The sequence below is a fragment of the Lynx canadensis genome, chromosome A1 (assembly GCF_007474595.2).
Source record: "Lynx canadensis isolate LIC74 chromosome A1, mLynCan4.pri.v2, whole genome shotgun sequence".
In the NCBI taxonomy this organism is placed as follows: domain Eukaryota; kingdom Metazoa; phylum Chordata; class Mammalia; order Carnivora; family Felidae; genus Lynx; species Lynx canadensis.
In genome coordinates this window covers 185,522,374-185,543,691 of record NC_044303.2, presented here as the reverse complement: position 1 = coordinate 185,543,691, position 21,318 = coordinate 185,522,374, and the positions used below count along the sequence as shown (strand labels likewise).

At 38.3% G+C, this 21,318-nt stretch overlaps 1 protein-coding gene and 1 long non-coding RNA gene across 3 annotated transcripts in view; one reads left to right on the top strand and one right to left on the bottom strand.

The window, feature by feature from the left end:
* Window positions 1-6,521, top strand: part of HMMR (hyaluronan mediated motility receptor) — a 41,813-nt gene extending 35,292 nt beyond the window's left edge. Inside the window, exons 17-18 of one of the 2 annotated variants that reach the window (XM_030327917.2) lie at window positions 4,268-4,430; window positions 4,944-6,521. In XM_030327917.2, the coding sequence (XP_030183777.1) occupies window positions 4,268-4,430; window positions 4,944-4,963 (183 nt within the window). In that variant the 3' untranslated portion in view covers window positions 4,964-6,521. The remainder of the gene's footprint in view (window positions 1-4,267; window positions 4,431-4,943) is intronic. The other variant, XM_030327923.2, reaches the window with a different exon arrangement.
* The window catches only part of LOC115522265, a 52,437-nt gene that overhangs the window by 28,417 nt on the left and 2,702 nt on the right, over window positions 1-21,318 (bottom strand). The gene's annotated exons all lie outside the window — the stretch shown is intronic.

Sequence of the window (21,318 nt, the reverse complement as noted above, 5' to 3'; positions counted from 1 at the left end):
TTCAGAATGTTATGAATAATGCTACCATAAACATTCATGTACAAGTTTTTGTGTGGACATGTTTTGGTTTCTCTTGGGTTGTACTTAAAAGTGAAATTTCTAGGTAATTGGGTAACTTAATGTTTAATCTTTTGAGGAACTGTTTTCCACAGCAGTTATATCTTTCTACATTCCACCTATAAAGTATGAGGGTTCCGGTTTTTCCATATCTTTACCAACATTTGTTATGTGACTTTTTCATTCTGACTATACTAGTGGATATGAAGAGATACCTAATTGTGGTTTTAATTTGCATTTCCCTGGTGACTGATGCTGACCATCTATTCATGTCCTTATTGGCCATTTGTATATCTTCCCTGGAAGAAATATCTGTGTATATCCTTTGCCTATTTTTATTTGGATTATTGTTTTTTTTAACAAATTATGAGAGTCCTTTATATATTATGTATATGTTCCTTATCACATGTAGTCTTTGAAAATATTTTCTCTCATTCTGTACATTCACTTTCTTGATGTTTGTTGAAGCACAAAATTTTGACAAAGTCCGATGTATCTATTTTTTCCTCTGTTTCTTGTTCTTTATTCTCTAACAATCTTTTGCAAATCCCAGATCTTGAAGATTTATCCCTATGTTTTCTTCTAAGGGTTTTTATAGTTTTAACTTTTACATTGAGTTCATTGATACATTTGAGGATTTTGTATACAGTGAGAGGTAAGTGTCCAACTTTATACTTTAGCATGTGGATATCTAGTTGTTCTCATGCCATTTGTTGAAGAGACTATTCATTCCTCCAATGAATGATCTGCACACCCTTGTTGAAAATCAGCTGACCACATACTTATGGTTTATTTCTAGAGTCTCAAATGTTTTCCACTGATCTATATAGCTATCCTTGTGCTTCCACACTGTCTTAATTACAGTTGGATTGTAGTAAGTTTTAAAACCAGAAGGCATGCATAAATAATAAATAAATAAATAACCTTAAAAAAGGGTAGGGACACCTGGATGACTCAGTCAAACATCCGACTCTTGATTTTGACTCAGGTTCTATGGATTCAAGCCCTGTGTCAGGCTCTGCACTGATGTCACAGAGCCTACTTGGGATTCTATGAAGGAAGGAAATGAGGGAGAGAGGGCAAAGGGGAAAGGAAAGGAATGCTTAAAACCAGGAGGCATGAATCCCCTTTTCTTCTTTTTCAAGATTGTTTTGGCTATTCTGGGTCCCTTGCAATTCCATATGAATTGCAGAATCAGCTATTCAATTTTTACAAAGAAGTCATCTGAGATTCACATGGGAATTATGTTGAATCTGTAGAAAGGTTTGGGTCAATTGCCATCTTAACTATGTTACATCTTCTGATCCATGAACATGGGATGTTTTTCCAATTATTTACATCTTTAATCTCTTTCAACAATGGTTTGGAGTTTTGAAATTATAAGTTTTACACTTTTGTTAAACTTGTTCCTAAGTATTTTATCCTTTTTGAGGTTATTGTAAATGAAGTTGTTTTCTTAATTTCATTTTCAGATGGTTCCTGGCAAGTGTGTAGAAATAAAATTGATTTTTGTATACTGAAATTGTATCTTTCAATCTTGCTGAACTCATTTATTTGTTGTAATAGATTTTTAGTGGTTTCCTTAGGATTTTCTGTATAGATGATCATTTGTAAATAGAGATAGTTTTACTTCTCTTTTAACCTGAATGCCTTTGATTACTTTTTCTTGCCTAATAAGTTCCCTGGCTGGTGGTGTGAGTGGAGATCCTTGTTTTGGTCCTGATTTGGGTGGGGGAAAGCATTCACACTTTCTCTGTTAAGTATACTATTTGTTGCAGGCTTGTCACAGATACTCTTTATTAGGGTGAGAAAATTTCCTTCTATTCCTGGTTTTTTTAGTGTTTTTACCATGAAAGGGTATTAAATTTTGTCCAGCACCTTTTCTGTGTCTGTTGAGATGATCATGTGACTTTCATTCTGTTTATTTCTTAAATTAATTGATTTTTGGATATTAAATTAACCTTGCATTCTGATCAATTTTGCTTGGCCATGGTGCATAATTCCCTTTGTATTGCTGGATTCCTCTTGCTAATATATGCTGAGGTTTTTTTCATCCATATTCCCGACAGATATTGGTCTACAGGTTTCATACAATATTTTTGGTATTATTTGGTTCTGGTATCAATGCTGACCTCATAAAATTAGTTGGGAAAGATTTTGTCTTTTCAATTTTTTGAAATAGTTTGTGAATTGGTATTAATTATTCATTGTGCAATAGAATTCAGTAGTGAAGCCATCTGGATCTGAGCTTTTTGTGTGTGTGGGTAGTTTTTATTATCCAGTCTCTTCTTATGAGTCTATTCATACTGACTTTCTTTTTGAGAGAGTTTCAGTAGTTTGTGTCTTTCTATGAAGTTCTCTGTTTCATTTAAGTTATCTGACTTATGGATATACAACTCTTCATAGTATTTTTTTTGTAATCCTTTTTATTTTGGTAAGGTCAGTCACCATGTCCCTTCTTTCATTTCTGAGTCTAGTAATTTGACTATTCACACTTTTCTTTTTTTTTTTTTTTTTTAGTTCTCTTAGTTCTGTGAACATATTTATAATGGCTACTTTGAAACCGTTTTTGAATAAATCCAGTGTCTGGTTACTCTCACAGGCAGTTTTTGTTCCCTGCTTTTTTCCAATGTATAGGTCATGCTTTCCTGCCTTTTTTGTTGGAAAGTGGATATTTTAGATTATATGTTATAGCACCTTTGGTTACAGCCCTTTCCTTCAAGGTGTGTTGTTATTTTCTTGTTGATTTGTTTAGTAATTGGCTGGGTTGTGCTAGTGAAGTCTGTTCCTCCTCCCCCACCCCCCCAGTAGTGTAGTGCCTCTGATACTGCTGCTCAGGGAGGTTCAGTCTGAAGTGTGCCCACGGTCACCCTGGGATGACACTGATTTTGGTAGAGCTGTCTCCTCTATTTCCCTCATCACACGTTAAACTGGATAACTAGTCACTTATTGCTCTTAACAGTGCCCTGGAGTATAAATTGCTCTTCAAACTAATCCAGTTGAATTCTGGCTCCTTTGTTGGAATTATGTCTTAGGTCATTGATTGATTGTGTGCTGACCCCAGAAGGACTTCTCCCAGCTGTCTTATTCACCAGTTGTAAACCTACAGCTTTGCCTGTATTTTGAATCACCTCCCAGCTCCCTTGCGCCACCACCTTGACTGTTATTCACAGCACCCTCCAGCTTGAACTTCTCCAAATGCTGTTCCAAGTGAAGTCAGTTCCTTTGGGGAGAAATTAGGAACTATGTGTTTTATAGTCTACTTCTCTACCCCTGCTCCCCCAGGTAAAATCTCTGAGACAGGGTTCTGGAGCTGAAGTAGGAGAAAATGACAAGCTTTTTCTCTGAATGAGACATCTGGCCTGGGAACTGAGTGCTTGACAGACGTGGGGGAGAGGGTCAAGGAGAGCACTCTCAGGTTCTCTCAGCTTGCCTTTCTTGGCATGGAATCATCACCTTATGAGCCAAGGCAGCAAAGGTCATCAGCATTTTCTGCACACAGCATTTTCCCAGCATTTTCTGCACACAGCACCTAAGGTAGAGCCCCTGTTGCACAGAAGAAAGGATCCTTCACCTCTCAACCACATTTGCTTGGGATGTGGCCTCAGCAACAGGAAAAGCCTCTGAGTGGGAGCTGGAGAAACAGAGGGCCCTGTTCTTGCCTGCAGCTGTCTATCCCACCTTGCTAAACTGGGAGTTGCGAGAGAGGGAGCAGACTTGGGTCAAATACCACAGACCCTTACCTTTTTTTTTTTTACCATATTTTTGTAGATTTGGTTGAATAGATGTTTCTTCATTGCCTGTTTTGCCTTAGAAACCATTTTTACAGGCTTTAAATGGTTGCCTTTTTTTTTTTTTTTTTTTTTTTTTTTAACAATTTTTAGTTTCATTAGGAAGCAGGTTACTGGAGCTTCTCTTGCTATCATGCCACAAGTTCATCTCAGCATTTAATTTGGAGATGAACTTTTATCGGAAACATAGCTTTGTATCTGTAGAGTGGCAAAAAGACTGAAATGTCTCATTATCCCCTTTGTCACACCTGTTCAGTGTCATTTTATAATTTGTAGTATTAAAGCCTGTATCTAGTAGTGATTTTTTGCCTTTTGGTTTGATACATGAGCACCTTGGGAAATTTGTCAGTAACACTGATAACACATTTCACCAACATGAGGTTTAGTAATTGTTTATTGTCTATATTTCTCTTACATAGGAGGTGTCAAAACTCCGCTCTCAGCTTGCTAAGAAAAAACAAAGTGAAACAAAACTTCAGGAGGAATTGAATAAAGTTCTGGGTATCAAACACTTTGATCCTTCAAAGGCTTTTCTTCATGAAAGTAAAGAAAATTTTGCTCTCAAAACCCCATTGAAAGAAGGTAAGAAATGAATAAATGGATAAGTGTCATCTTCCTTTGAATTTGCTTTCACAGCATATCACAAATTGTCCATTTTTATGAACTGTGAAAATTTGTTGACAGTTTCTGATATAAAAAATTCATATTGGGGCATCTGGGTGGCTCAGTCGGTTAAGCGTTAAGACTTCAGCTCAGGTCATGATCTCACCGTTCATGGGTTCGAGCCCTGCATTGGGCCCTGACAGCTCAGAGGCTGTGGAACCTGCTTCGGATTCTGTGTCTCTCTGTCTCTCTCTCTCTCTCTCTCTCTCTCTCTCTCTCTCTCTCTGCCCCACCCTGCTTGTGTTCTCTCTCTCTCTCTCTCAAAAATAAATAAACTTTTTTTTTTAATGGTGAATGAAAAAATATAATTATGGTACAAAATATTGCTTCACCTGCCTTACAGAAGGTGGAAATGCCTGTTTTTAGTTTATAATGGCTGATAGATTAGTTTTAATGTAGATTACTAACACCTCTTTTTAATAATTCTTCCAGGCAATACAAACTGCTGTTGAGCTCCTGTGGAGTTTCAAGAATGATGCAAGTAAACATCTGAAAGACCTGTTAAAGATTATTTCATTCTTAGTATTTTTATTATTGTTATTGCTATTGTTGCTGTTACTATTATGTTTGTGATGACTATTTTTAATGTATTTAATATTAACTTCCTATCCTTACGTATGTAAATGGAAGTTCAACATTTTTACCAATATGACTTCCGACTTTTTTTTTCTATTGTCTGTACCTCCCCTTGATGCTTACCTTTATCACCTCATTCTAAGCCTCACTGGCCTTCCATCTTTACAACTCATCCCAGCAAATCAACGTTCCTTTAAAAATCACTCAGATTATTATTCCCCTACTCTGAAACCTTATTTGGTTTCAAGATTCAAATCCATAGGTTTTTTGGTGTGATACTGGAGGCCTTTTCTAATCTGAGCCTCTTAAGCTAGGCTAAAACACGTTGGCCCGTTCCTGCCTCTCCGTTGATTGTCTAACAAGGTTCATTCTGTCATACCCATCATCCATTTTTCCAGTTCAAATAAGAAATACGTGTATGCCTAACTCCATAGTAATCTCTTTGTCTCCTACCAGGGTCACTAAGTTGGTCAACAATTTGTGGATTCCTAGACTCTATCTCAGTCCTACTAAATTAGAATCTGGTGTTTAGCTTGAAAATATGCATTTTTAACAAACTCTGCAGTCAATTCTTAGATTCAGTAACACTCTGAAAACCTATGCTCATAACCTCAACAGAATTTGTTATAGAGTGCTTGCCATCTGACTACTGGCTGCTTGGTTAATATTTTTGTAATATGAAATAAAATCACACATTAAGTCATTTACCCAATTATTCAACTTGTATTATATGAAGTTACATTAATGCTTCTATTTAAGGTATATTTATTGTCTCTGCTCTCCCCTCTCTATCTTGTCCCCAGAATCATACTTGGTAGTATATTATGTAGAAATGGTGAATCTTCATCTAAAATAACTGATATACAAAGTTGGTATGATATTATAAGCCACAGTTCTGAAGAAATATAGAAATTATAAAAAAAAATGCACTTCAAATATAAAGACAAAAATAAGTGAAAATTAAAGCAATGTTAAAACATACCATACTGAGACATGACATTAGCAAGATGGCAGAATAGAACCCTTGGACCTGCCTTCTCCCCACAGACATACTGATTCAGCAATAATACATAGACAAATTCCCCTTGTGAGAAATCCAGAAACTAGTTGAGGGTGCCAAGAATATAAGTAGAGGAAGGATAATATCTTCAACAAATATATCTAAGTGCAAAAGAACGAACCATATATAAAAATCATCTCAAAAACCTTAAAGTATAAAACAACTAGAAGAGGGGCGCCTGGGTGGCGCAGTCGGTTAAGCGTCCGACTTCAGCCAGGTCACGATCTCGCAGTCTGTGAGTTCGAGCCCCGCGTCAGGCTCTGGGCTGATGGCTCAGAGCCTGGAGCCTGTTTCCGATTCTGTGTCTCCCTCTCTCTCTGCCCCTCCCCCGTTCATGCTCTGTCTCTCTCTGTCCCAAAAATAAATAAACGTTGAAAAAAAAAAAAAATTAAAAAAATAAATAAATAAATAAAACAACTAGAAGAAATGTAATAGGAAATCTTCATGACATTGGTCTTAGTGCTGATTTCTCATACCAAAAGTCACAGGCAACAAAAGCAAAGTGGATAAGTGGGACTACATCCAACTAAATTTTCTGCATGACAAATGAAATAACAAAGTGAAAAGAACCTATAGAATTCAAGAAAATATTTGCAAACTGTACATCAAAGGGGTTAATTTTCAAGATGTGTAAGAAATTACAACGTGATATAATAATATATGCAATAATAAACGCAAAATAATAATATAAAAATTGCTAAAGAATTTGAATAGTTTTTCTCCAAAGAAGACATACAAGTGTTCAACAGCCATAGGAAGAGATGCTCAGAATCACTAGTCATCACAAAGAGACAATATTTCATACCTGTTAGGATGGTTATTATCAAAAAAAAAAGTAAATATTAGGATATGGAAGCATTAGGACCCTTGTTTTTTGTGGTTTATTTATTTATTTAAATTCAAGTTAGTTAACATACAGTGTAGTATTGGTTTCAGGAGTAGAACCCAGTGATTAGAACAATTGTACAGTTGTTGGTGAGAAGGTAAAATAGTGTAGCCACTATGGAAAATAGTATAGAGGTTCCTCAAAAAATTTAAAATAGAACTACCATGTGATTCAGCAACCCCACTTCTGAATATTTATCCAAAAGAATTGAAATGAGAATCACAAGAAGGTATTTGCACTTCTGTGTCCATTGCAGTATTATTCACATTAGCCAAGCTATGGAAACAACCTAAACATCCACTGACGAATGGATAAAGGAAATACATACAATGGGATATTATTTGGCCTTTAAAAAAGAAAGAAACCCTGCCTTACTGCTATAACAAATTAACACAAAATTAGTGGCTTTAAAGAACACAAATTTATTATATAACAATTCTGGAGGTCAGACATCTACAATGAGTGTTATGAAGCCAAAAAATAGATGTTGGTGGGGCTGTGTCCCTTCTGAAGGCTCTAGGGACAAATCTGTTTTCGTGTGTTTTCTAACTTCTAGTGGCTGCCTGCATTCCTTGGCCCATATCTCCTTCTTCCATCTTCAAAGCATCACTCCAACCCCTGCTTCAGTTGTCACATCTTTCTTACTCTGACCTTCCTGCTTCCATCTAAGGACCTTTTGATTATATTGGACCCACAGAGTTGATCAAGTATAATCTTCCCATCTCAAAGTCTCTAATAATATCTGGAAAGTTCCTTTTGTCATATAAAGTAATATTCATAGGTTCCAGAGATTACTATGTGGACATCATTGAAAGAACCATTGTTTTGTTTACCACAGTCATCAAAGATGATACAGTATTTCCAAGGTGTTCTTGGACACTTGATCTTGGAATCCAGCCATCTTTTGTTGATTCCCTTCCTTCAAGCCAACTGCCCCAGGTGATGTGGAACAGCAATGAATGGCCTGGGCTGATCCCTACCCAAATTACAGATTCATGGGCAAAATAAATACCCAAATTATAGATTTGTGGGCAAAATAAATAACAGCAATTAGGATGATAATTTATCCTAAAATTCTTACCAGACCACCTTCTGTTTAATTCACTTTACTATTTATGTTAGGTGTAACGGTCCATTACTCTATCTTTTTGTGTATTTCCTCCCACATTCCTGTTAAAATTCAACACTGCACAAATTCATCTTATGCATCTGCATCTTATGCTTTTGTACCCAGACTGTTGAACAGTACTAAATAAAATCCTCTAATATTAAAGATAGTGACCATGTCCCGCTTTCCAACCTTAAGTAGGCTCTTGATGTCACCAAACAATTCTGTGTTTTTCTTTCCTTTTTTTTTTTTTTTTTTTAGGTAGGCTCCACACCAAACATGAGGCTCAAACTAATGACCCTGAGACTAAGATTCACATGCTCTGCATACTGAGCCAACCAGGCACCCCTCTTTCCCATTTTTAATTTTCCTCAAACCTCAGACTTCAGCATCTCCCTCTTAGCCACTGATAGCTATTTCTACTTAAAGAAAATAGAAATAATCGATGGTGGAATTTCCTCAAAATGTAGGTTATTCAATAAATAGTTTCAGGATGACTGGCTTTCCATATAGAGGAAAGAAGTTGTATATTTCACCTCACTTTCAAACCAAAAATAAAATATAGATTAAATTTAAAAATCTAATCATAGTACAAGACAATGTGAGTGTCTTTATAATTTCAAAATGGGGAAATTTTGTAAAGACTATGAAGCCCCAAAATACAGCTGTGATTTCATAAAAAGTAAAAGAATCTGGATGAAGAAAAGCTCCATAATCAAATGACAAACACATATGATAGGCAAAGCAGAATTTCTTTTGATTAGAGAGTTCTATAAATGAATAAGGATAACACTAAAAGTCCAAAAGTAGGCAAGATCTATGCAGACAGAACCTAGAAGAAATGTGAATGTTCTTTAATTTTGAAAAGATAATCTTACTTATTATCCAAGAAATGTAAAGTAAAATGAAATGCCGATACTTCCATATCAGATTAACAATGATCAAAAAATATGATGATAGCGGTACCTGGGTGGCTCAGTCAGTTAAGCATCTGACTCTTGATTTCAGTTCAGGTCGTGATCTCATGGTTTATGGTTCAAGCCCCACGGTGGGGTCTGGCTGACAGTGGAGAGCCTGCTTGAGATTCTCTCCCCCTCTCTGTCCCACTCCACTCATGCACTCTCTCTTTCTCTCAAAAATAAATAAACTTTTTAAAAAACTGATTAAAAAAAACTATGATGATACACTATAAATACATTACTAAAAATCAACTGGACAGTATCTGTTAAAGTAAAAAAAAAAAACATGTGCTCTTTGGCCCAGAAATTTTCTCCCAGGACTTTGTCTTTCAGATATCTATACAAAGCCTTCAGTATAAGAATATTCCCTGTAAAATTGTTTGGTAGCAAAAGGCAATACAGTCCCTGATGAGCTAAGGGGTTAACTAAGATTTTACTTTGCAAAGTACTTAGTGACCTAGTGGAGTCTGTAAGCCCATCCAAGTCAGGTCAGGAGGTAAGCATGACCCAGGACCTGAAGAAATGGGTAGGGGTGAGTCAGATAAAGAAGGATCATAGATATGAGGATTCACGGGAAATGTAACATCAAATGGGAAAGTACAAGAGTTTGGCACATTTGAGAAACAACATTCAATATCACCAGTAGAAAAATGGCAAGAAGTTAAACTGCAAGGATAAGTAGATCTGACTGCGCAAATCACAAGGAGAAAACACATAAGAAATTTGATTTTTGGGGTGCCTAGTTAGCTCAGTCAGTAAAGCATCCGACTCTTGATCTCAGGGTCATGAGTTCAAGCCCCACATTGAACTTTAACCTATGGACAATGGTGAGCTATTAAAGGGCATCAGATATGTTTTTGAACGTCACTCTGCTGCGTGGAAAATTAATTCTATGGGAATAGACCAGAAGTCAGATCATTTATCCAGTAATATTTACTGGTACCTAGTATGTGTTAGATACTGTCTATTTGCTTTAAGAAAAGAAGAAAAAGGGGTGCCTGGGTGACTCATCAGTTAAGTGTCCCACTTCGGCTCCGGTCATGATCTCATGGTTCATGGGTTCAATCCCCACATCAGGCTCTGAGCTGACAGCTAGGAGCCTGGAGCCTGCTTTGGATTCTGTGTCTCCCTCTGTCTCTGCCCCTCCTCAGCTCATGCTCTGTCTCTCTCTCTGTGTGTGTCTCTCTCTCTCTGTCTCTCTCAGAAACAAATAAACATTAAAAAAAAATTTTTTTTTTAAAGAAGAAAAAAAGATAATAATCTAAATAAAAGCAGAAGATGGCCCATAGCCTGGTTTGGACAATGGATGAGTGACCTTGGTATTCCCTGAGATAAAGAACTTGGGTGAAAGAGCCCATTTGCCAAGTGAAGTAAACACATTTGGTTTGGAACATACTGAGTTTGAGGTGGAGATATCAGGTAGAATCTTGTATATACGGGTCCTCAGGAGAAGGCTCTGGACAACACATACACACCTGGGAATGGTGAGTGTGCAGATGGTAACTGATCCTTATTGACCAGTCATGTAACAACTACCAAGGTTGGGGCGCCTGGGTGGCTCAGTTGGTTAAGCATCCACCTTCAGCTCAGGTCATGATCTCATGGTTTGTGAGTTCAAGCCCTGTGTTGGGCTCTGCTGACAGCTCAGCTTTGGAGCCTGCTTTGGATTCTCTGTCTCCTTCTCTCTCTGCCCCTCCCCAACTTGTGCTCACTCTCTCTCTCTCTCTCTCTCTCAAAAATAACAAAAAACAAAAACCCACCAAGGTTTTTTTTAATAATCACTATGCCAGAGACTACAGAAATGTATGAAGACAGTTCCTATCTTCACAGAGCTTTCAGTCTAGCGAGAAAGAATCACACTTATGCGCATATAGTTACAAACTGATTTCATTATGCTAAAGAAAAAGTAGCACAGCTTTAATAATAAGATAGAGGTACAGAAGGTAATAAATGACTCTAACAGTGGATTCTATCAAGGACTACATGAGTGAGAGGCCAGTGACATTACCTTTCCGTACTGTTGCCAAAAATCGTCATCATCATCATCCCAGCCCCAGATCTCCCCAAAGAGAAGTATATCTAGGAAAGAGTGTTCAGACCTTTCCGAAATCAGCTGTGAAATGAAGGGATTACATTTCTGAGGGAGTGCCAGGCTAGGATGTACTGAAAGTGTGGATGTGGTATCTGTAGAAGGAAAGGGCTGAACTTTGGACTGTTTTAATCCTTTAGGCTTTTGCTTCAAGGGTTTTGGCATGCTGCCTCCCAGGAACATGCAGGATCTGGTCTGTGTCTGCTGAGGCTGACAGGTGAAAATTTGAGTGATCAGAAGCCTGGGCTTGGGAATTGAGCACCATGTGTACTTCAGCTCAGGCCCTGTATATCCACATTAGCCCTTAACCTTAAATACCAGTTCATGCTCATACTACTGACAAGAAAGCATCGTCCACAGTTTGGGATGCCCTGCCTCCTTTCTCAACATCCCTGGAACCGTCCCTCCAGATCCTCTCTTTTTGCTGTTATTCGTGATTTCTATGGAAATATCCCCTGAAAATAGGGTGGGGGTCCAAAAAGTGATGGCAATGTAAAACAGAAGGCCCCAGAACCTAGAGACATGAAGACATCCACTCTCTTTACAAAAGTTTTTGTTGAGACTCCGGGTCTAACTCCTTCAATATTCATCTATCTTTTTCAATGTTTTATTTATGTATTTATTTTTGAGAGAGAGAGTTTGGGAGAGGGGCAGAGAGAGAAGGAAACACGGATCCAAAGCAGGCTCTGTTCTTACAGCAGAGTTAATGCTGAGCTCAAACTCACAAACCCTGAGATCAGGGTCCTGAGCCAGAAGTCAGACGCTCAACGTCTTAGCCCCCCAGGTGTCCCCAATATTCCTTTAAATTAGGAGTCACCTGAGCCTTAATCTCCAAATTTTTGTCAACTAGATTTTCTGGAGACTATCATGACAGAGAGGCTCCAATACCCTCCCTTCCCATCTCAGTCACAATGTTTAGCTCTTCTCCCTGAGTCAGGAAAAAGGACTGAGCCTCTCTTACCCCCATCCACTTCATAATCCTCATTAGCTGTACATTCAAGAGAATAACAACAGCAGGGCAAATATTTGCTATTTTGTGTATTTTCACTTAAACCATCCTAATTCTGGCTCTATGGATGCTGCAAGGTGGGTAGGAGAAAATTAAGAGAGTGCTACGAGAAATAAAATTTTTAAAAAAATTTCAAAGATTAAGATTTCAAAATCTTATCTTACTACACAATACTTTAAAGCTCATATTCAGGGGCGCCTGGGTGGCGCAGTCGGTTAAGCGTCCGACTTCAGCCAGGTCACGATCTCGCGGTCCGTGAGTTCCAGCCCCGTGTCAGGCTCTGGGCTGATGGCTCAGAGCCTGGAGCCTGTTTCCGATTCTGTGTCTCCCTCTCTCTCTGCCCCTCCCCCGTTCATGCTCTGTCTCTGTCCCAAAAATAAATAAAAACGTTGAAGAAAAAAAAAAAATTAAAAAAAAAAAAATAAAGCTCATATTCAGAGAGATGACCAAAGGAAGAGAAATAAATGTAAAATCTTTGAAAAACAGTAAGTTGTGCTTATTGACGAGCACAAGCTAGAGATTTTTTTTTTTTTTGAGTATTTTTTAAATTTATTTTTGAGAGAGAGAGACAGAGTGCAAGCAGGGGAGGGGCAGAGAGAGAAGGAGACGCAGACTCTGAAGCAGGCTCCAGGCTCTGAGCTGTCAGCACAGAGCCCAATGCAGGGCTCAAAGTCAGGAACCCTGAAATCTTGACCTGGGTGGAAGTTGAACACTTAACTGACTGAGCCACCCAGGCGCCCCAGGCTAGAGATATTTAAAGCCACCTGTGAAAAAGGTACGTAGTAAGTTCTTTCTGCCTTGTCTTTCTCATTCTAACCCACTGTAGTTTCGTTTCTGTCCCCAGTCCTCTGCAAAACTACTGGCAATTTCTCCAGTGAATTCTTGAAATGCTCTGTTTTCCAGAGAGCCAATGCCATGTATTTGGTTTTCCTTTCACCTAACTGTTGCTTTTCTCACTCCTTTACTGCACCATCTTGTACCTGACTTGTAATTATTGGAGGGAGTAAGGAGTTGAACCTGGACTCTTTTCTCTTCTTTATCAACATTCTGTCCCTAGACAATCTCATTAAGTCTTATGGACTTTGCCACCTCCATATACTCATTGACTTAGCTGAGTAACATCAATGGAGGCAATTAGGTGAAAGTTGTTAGGTTACAGGATACTTACAGGTTTGAAAGTGGGACCCCCAAAGATTAGTTATTAATTGTAAATGGTGAAAGAATGTGCCACTAGGGGCACCTGGCTGGCTTAGTCGGTGGAGTGTGTGACTCTTGATCTTGGGGTCATGAGTTTGAGCCCCACATCGGGTGTGGAGATTACTAACAATAAATAAGCAAACTAAAATATATATATATATATATATATATATATATATATATATATATATACCCCAAATGTATATACACTCTACCAAATGGTAAGACACCACTAATATTGGGATGACTTTTTGTCAGGTGCCTCCTAATATGATACAATATGCGTACGCAGCACTATAATCAAGTCTCCAAAGAAAAAAAATCACTCTACAGAAAATACAAGGTTAGCGAAGTATTATATGAATGCTTGAAGAAAATCATCAGGTAACTGGGTATCGTCTCTTCAAAAAGCCAATGTGATGGGCAGGGAGAGGGGCGGGGAAGGGGAAGGAAACAGTGGGGAGTATGACTGTTCACGCAAAAACCTGCACACAAATGTTTGCAGCAGCTTTATTCATATTTGCCAAAACTTGGAAACTACCTAGATGAAGGTATAAATACATTGTGGTACATCCAGACAATGGAATATTAATCAGGGCTAAAAAGAATGAGCCACATAGCCATAAAAAGCCATGGAGAAAACAAATCCATATTAGTAACAGAAGCCAACCTGGAAAGACTATCTACTGTACAATTCTAACTATGTGACATTCTGGAAAAGACAAAACTATGGAGACAAAAAGATCAATGGTTGCCAGGAGCCGACTGGGGGAGGAAAGGGATGAATAGGTGGAACCCGGAGGATTTTTAGGGCATTGAAAATGCCCTGTATGGTACCACAAAGATAGATATGTTTAAATCCACAGAATGTACCACACCAAGAGTCAACTAATATAAACTGTGACTTTGGGTGATTGCAAAGTGTCAGTGTAGGTTCATTCACTGTAACAAATGTACCACTCTTGGGGGGGATGTGGATAATGAGGGACACTGCAACTATGAGGTACAAGGGGCTGGCAGGGGGCATAAGGGGAATTTCTGTATCTTCCGCTCATTTTTCCTATGAACCTAAAACCACTCTAAAAACAGTCTTAAGGAAAAAAAAAAAAAAAAAGGAGATGAATAAAGCAAACAAAATGTGAAAATGTGCAGACCTTGGTGGTATGTTGGTTTTTGTTTTTTTTTTAAGGTATAAAATACATTCTTGGAACAATTAGAGAAATTACAATGTGGATGATAATATGGAATTGTGAATCTTCCTAAGTGTGACAATGGTATTGTAGTCATATGATAGACTGACCTTATTTTTAGAAAATGAATGCTGATGTTCTTAATAAGACTAAAATGTCATGACATAGAAAGAGTAAAATGTCATGATGTCTACAACTTATTTTGAAGTGTTTCAGAAAAACAAATTTAATTTCAAATATACATAGAGAAAGCAAGTATAGCAAAATAAACAATTGTAGAGCTTAGGTAGAAAGTATAAGGCTGTTTGTTCATTAAACTCTTCTCTAAATTTTTCTGTAAGTTTGAAAATTTTTATAATTAAAAAGTTTCTAAAATCCTCCTACATTAGATGACACAAAGACCCGCCCCCCCCAAAAAAATCTGCATTAGCTAAAAACTTACTTATGTACAATTTTCGTTCATTTTGAGGCTTCTCCTCAAAGTTCTGACTCATGTATCCCTCCTTCCTCATTACCCCCAGCTGACGATATTACCACACACTTAACTGAAAACTGAAACAGATGGGCAGGACTTCCTCATCTTTCCTCTTTTAAATTTTCCAACTGAATATATGTGTCCTCAGATTCTCTTGCCTTTATTCCTTGCAGTACCTTGTATTATTGTTCAAAATACGGTAATTCCAGGGGCAGGATTATACTTCTCCACGCCATTGATGGCAGACTAAACCATGAGACTTGCAGTGTCTCCCTTCAGGAGAATTCTACATCCCTGTCTCCATAAATATGAATTGGACAACAACCTTATTTTCAAACAAGGTCACATTCTGAGGTGCTGTGGATTAGGACTTCAACATGTCATTCTGGGAGGCACAACTTAACCCATAATACCTCCTATCAATTAATCGATCACACTCCTTGTTATACAAACATACTCTAATAGTAGACCTTTTAAAACTAAGCAAAAAACAGGGCAAAACAAAACTCACAGTCTTTCTTGGATGTTAAATCCGCCCCCACTCCCATGCCTTTACCCCTTCCCAGTGTTTGGAAGAGTTTTCTACAATATTGAGCTCATCTTTATTTTCCATTCCTTTCTCTCATCCTTTGGATGAACTTTTGTACCCCTCCTCCACTAACCTGTGAAATTCAGTGGCCACTTCCAAGAATTTGGCAATGTTCCCTGGAGAGTGGTGGTGGTTTCACAGCTCTGGATATACTGAAAACCATTGAATTCTACACTTTATTTTTTTTTTTAAGTTTATTTTATTTTGAGAGAGACAGAGAATGTGAGCGGGGGAGGGGCAGAGAGAGAGGGAGTGAGAAAGAATCCCAAGCAGTCTCCTCACTGTAGGCACAGAACACAATTCCGAGCTTAAACTCACCAACCCTGAGGTCATGACCTGAGCCAAAATCAAGAGTGAGACACTTAACCCACTGAGCCACTCAGGCACCCTGAATTCTACACTTTAAAAGGTTGACTTTTAAGGTTTTTTCTTTTCCCCCTGACTTTCAAGCTTCCTTATATAGCATAGCAATTAGCTCTTGATTTCTCATGCATCATATATATTTTCTCCCAGTTTGTCTTTTGACTTGGATAATTATCACTATTATTGTTGCTATTGTTGTTATGCAGATATTTACAAAAATCTATATAGTCTACTTTGTTGATATTTTCACTGTTGGTTTCTGAATTTTATGATATGCTCATAAAAGACTTCCTCCCACCAAGATTATTATATACATTTTCCTCTAGTAATTTTTCCCCACATTTTAAACTTTTTTAATATGTTAATATGTTTAATATGTTTAATTTATTTTAATGGGGCACCTAGGTGGCTCAGTCAGTTGAGACTCAGCACCCAACTCTTGATTTCGGTTCATGAGATTGAGCCCCTGTCACGCTGTGCATTGATGGCACGGAGCCTGCTTGGGATTCTCTCCCTCTCTCTCTGGCCCTCCCCCACTCTCATTCTCTCTCAAAATAAATAAATAAACATTTATGAAACCCTTAAAAATAACTTATTTTAGTACAAGTGAGGTAGGAAACCAGGAAACAACTATGTTGTTTTAATGATTAAATTCTAATTTATCTTTATTCCCTAATAAATCCCCATATGCATATTTGAGTCTATGAGTTAATTAGTATAAAAAGTATCTTTCTCACAAACCTCAGGGTTAAGAGGAAGATCGGATCTGGAGGACAAGATGATGAATTAATATTAAATTTACATTTAGTTTCTTGGACCTGTGAGTTTGATATACCAGAGGAACATACAGGTAAGATACCTTTTAGGCATCTGGAAATGGGAAAACATAGCTTAGGACAGAGTCATTCATGTAGGTATTAGAGTCACAGAGATGGGAACATCTGAGATAGTGGAATCAAAGGGTATTTTAAAAGTAGAGAGGAGGGGCGCCTGGGTGGCTCAGCCAGTTAAGCTTCTCTTGATTTTGGCTCAGGTCATATCTCACAGTCATGAGATAGATCCCTGGGTTGGACTCTGTGCTGACAGCATGAGCCTGCTTGGGATTCTCTCTCACCCACTCTTTCTGCCCCTCCCCTGCTCTCTCTCTCTCTCTCTCTCTCTCTCTAAATAAATAAAAATAAAAATAAATAAAAATTAAAATGGAGGAGTGGGGAGGTAAGAGGAGGTTATAAAACAGAAGCAACAAAAACCCTTGCTCTTGCCCTTGGGGTATCATTCATTATAATTTAGAGATCTATTTCTTAAACTTGAAAAAAGTGTGCATATCCTATCAAGGAAAAAGTCTTACATTTCTTAGGTCCTAATGAGTTTAGAAATTTAAATACTGTTCATTTAGTTCATCATTTGTACTGTAACAGAACTCAAGGGGTGGAAATGGGACACAATCCAAAGAAGCCTTGAAAGCAAAGAACTTTTTGTTACTTGTTACAAGTTAGGAGGGGGTTGGGGGTGGATAGCTCTCAAAGCATTATCTCCCTATGGGGTTAGTACAGGAAGCTTTTATTCAGTGTATTAGGGGGCAGTGGCAGGGAGCTTGCATGTGCATTAAGGAACATATATGCATATTCTATTACTTAGGTACTCTGGTTCAATTGCACGTGCCTAGCACATCAACATGTTAGAACATACATTGTATGTTCAAAAACTGGTGGAAAACCCCACCCATTGGAGAAGATCTTAGTATTATAATGAGCTAAAGGTAACTTCAGGACAGCTCAGGGGGAATTGTGTGTTCCAAATTCGTTCAAAATGGCTCATACAAGGGGTACCAGGCAAAACACCTACCCAGGTGTCTGCTTGGCAGGAACTACTGGTCCTGCAAAACAAAACACATTTTGTGCCTCCCCCCACCCCCCTTCTGCTGATAGCTTGCATCCTAGAGAACACTACCAATGCAATGGTTAACACTACCTCAAACTAGTATCCTGGATATTGTTGACTGAATCTAAGGTTGTGACCCAAATGCCCAAAATATGACTGTGATATTGTTTTGAAATTGAGGTATAAATTACATATAGTAATACAGTGAAATGAACAGCTCTTAATTCTTTTTTTAAATTCTATTGCAACTTATTTTTAAACATTTTTATTATTAATTTTTAAAATATTCTATACAGCCAATATAGAGCTTGAACTCAGGACCCTAAGATCAGAGTCACATGCTCTACCAACTGTGCCAGCCAGCCAGCCTCCCCCATATCATAATTCTTATAGTTTGATAAGCATATTGAAGATATAAAACTATCAAGATAGAGGCGCCTGGGTGGCTCAGTTGGTTGAACATCTGACTTCGGCTCAGGTCATGATCTCACAGTTTGTGAGTTCGAGCCCCACATCAGGCTCTGTGCTGTCAGCTCAGAGCCTGGAGCCTGCTTCAGATTCTGTGCCTCCTTCTGTCTCTCTGCCCCTCCCCCACTTGTGCTCAATCTCTGTCTCTCAAAAATAAATAAATGAAGAAAAAATTTAAGCTATCAAGATATAAAATGTAAAAAAAAAAAGATATAAAATATTTCCATTATTTGGGAAAGTTCATTTATGGCCTTTACGATCAATCCCTACCTTTCCCCCCAAGCTAGTTTCTTTTACCATAGATTAGTTTCAACCGGTTTTAGAATTTCACATATATGGAATCATACTCTCTTGTGTCTAGCTGCCTTAACTCAGCATAATGATTTTGAGTTTCATTCATATAGTTCGTTTCTTTGTATAGCTAAGTAAGATACCAGTACTATGAATATACCATAATCTACTTATCCATTCATCTATTAATGGATATTTGAGCTGTTTCCAATTTTAGGTTGTTTTGAATTCAGCTGCCATGAATATGCTTGCACAAGTCTTTATGTACATATGCTTTAATTTCTCCTGGGTGATCATCTAGAAACAGAATTACTGAGTTAGGGGTTCAACTTTATAATAAATTACGAGTTTTCTAAAGTGGTTGTATCATTTGATACTCCCACTAGCAATAAATGAGCAATCTAGTTGCTGAAAATGCTTGTTAGCATACGATATTATCAGTCTTTTAAATTTTAACCATTCCATTAGGTATGTAACAGTATTGTAACCAAACTAACATAAATTCAATCCTTGGTAAGTCACAGGTAAGAGCTACACCCCAGGTGGAGTTGTCACACACAGTAAACTTTATCTGCAGCAAATAAGGAGATCACAGGGAATAGCTTCCAAAGCCATGAGTCCCTGAGCAAGGGTGAATGGATTCCTTTTATCCAGGGTTAGGATGCAAGTAGAAAGGGGAACCTCATCAGCATATGTAGAAGCAGGCATAAGATTGTGCATGCGCCTTAAGGAAACATGCCTATACATGTGTTCTGTGAATGAGGCTTGTTCCCCGCTACCGCCCCGCCCCCCCCCCCCCCCCCGCCGGGTGGAGATTTTAGTATTATAATGAGGTAAAGGTAACTGTCAGTCACCCCACAAATCACTCAGTGGTCCATTTCCACAGGCATGAGTCGGGGGTTGAGCTCAAACTTGTCTGGAGGTCTGGGCCAGCAGATTCTTTGCCCTACCATTTGATACTGCCTGAGGGGTAGTTGCAGTTTCGGGATACTCTGTTCTTCAGGTCTTTTGCCTGAGTTAAGAGATAAGCTGGAAAGAAGAGCTTAAGGAAAAATGTGGGACAAAGGTCGGTGGGTATAAGCAGGTAAGTAGTAAAGGTCAGGTCTTGGGGTCTAGCCGGTGACAGTATTTCAGTATGATTTTAGTTTGCATTTCCCATATGCTGAGCATCTTTTTATGTAATTATTGACCAATTTTCTGTCTTTGTTAAGTATGTGTTCAAAGCATGTCCTTTTTTTAAGTTTATTTATTTTGGGGGGGGGGGGGGGGGGGAGAATTCTAAGCAGGCTCCACACTGTCAGCGCAGAGCCCCACGTGGGGCCTGAATCCACGAACCGTGAGTGAGATCGTGACCTGAGCCGAAACCAAGAGTTGGACACTCAACCGACTGAGCCACCCAAGATGTCCCAAAATTGTGTTCACTTTTTAAATGATTTAAAAAAAAAAAACAATTGAGTTGTAGTGTTGTCAATAACCAACCTCTGTGTTTCGGATCCAAAATCTAACATGAAGACAGAGTTTGGAATAAAGAGGAACAATAGCTTTATTGCTTTGCAGGGTAAAAGCAGCTGCAGCAGGCCATGGCTTTCAAAAACCGCAAGCCCCCTTCCTGCCCACCCCCTCTGCAGACAAAGAGGCTGGGGGATTTTATAGAGAAATAGAGGATCTAGCCAGTTTAGACACGAATTGTGTTATGTGTTTTCAGGGTGGAACTGGGTTCCTGAAACAAAAGGCTAAGAAGGGAAGGTTTACTGAATGGAGGAGGGAAGGAAGGTTGGAGGAAGAGAGGGAAGGGGTTACTCAGTTTAAAATCAAGCTTTGCTGAAGCATTCGTGCAGCCATTTTGATTTTTGTTCAGCTTTATGCGTTTTTAAAATAAGTTACTTAAGTAATCTCTACACCCAATGTGGGGCTTGAACTCACAACCCCAGATCTAGAGTCATGCCCCTCTAACTCAGCCAGCCAGGTACCCCTCAACTCCATGCTTTCAAGCAGTTTCAACAGGTGTACTTTAAATATTCTGACTAGAAATCCTGTTCAGATATATGAACCAAGATTTTTTTCCCTCAGTTTGTGATTTGCCTATTTGTTAATATTGTCTTTTGATGGGTACAAGTTCTTTTATTTTGATAAATTTTAATTTATCAATTTTAAGAAATTGTATAGTCCTCCATTACTTATAGACCTTCTGCATGTCTCATAGAGTTTACTACGTGCTGTGTGCCCTAAGTGTGTAGAATATAACGAGTTAATATAGAGTTAGCTCTATCTAAATGGCAATTTTTTTTATTGTTCTAAATTGTTACAGAACCATAGTCCAGAACAATGGTTCAAATTTAACCGAGCATATTAATTGCCCTTGAAATAGTTAAAAATAAGATTATTGGACTTAACTCCTACAGAATGACTTAGTTTCATAGGTTCTGGGGTACAGACAGGTTTGGGAATTGCTGATCTAGAAGTCCTTAATGCCTGGCCAAACTTAAAGCTACTCAATCTACCATTTTCTCAGTCAGAAGGCAGATCAGTGTTAATAGAAATGACCTGCTGCATTTTAATTGTCGGGAGCTGTTACCACCAGTGCCTTTTAATGTCCTTTGAAATAGTTAATGAGGAGACACCGGGAGGAAAAACACTGAAAAACTTTACAAAGATTCTGTTGTAAT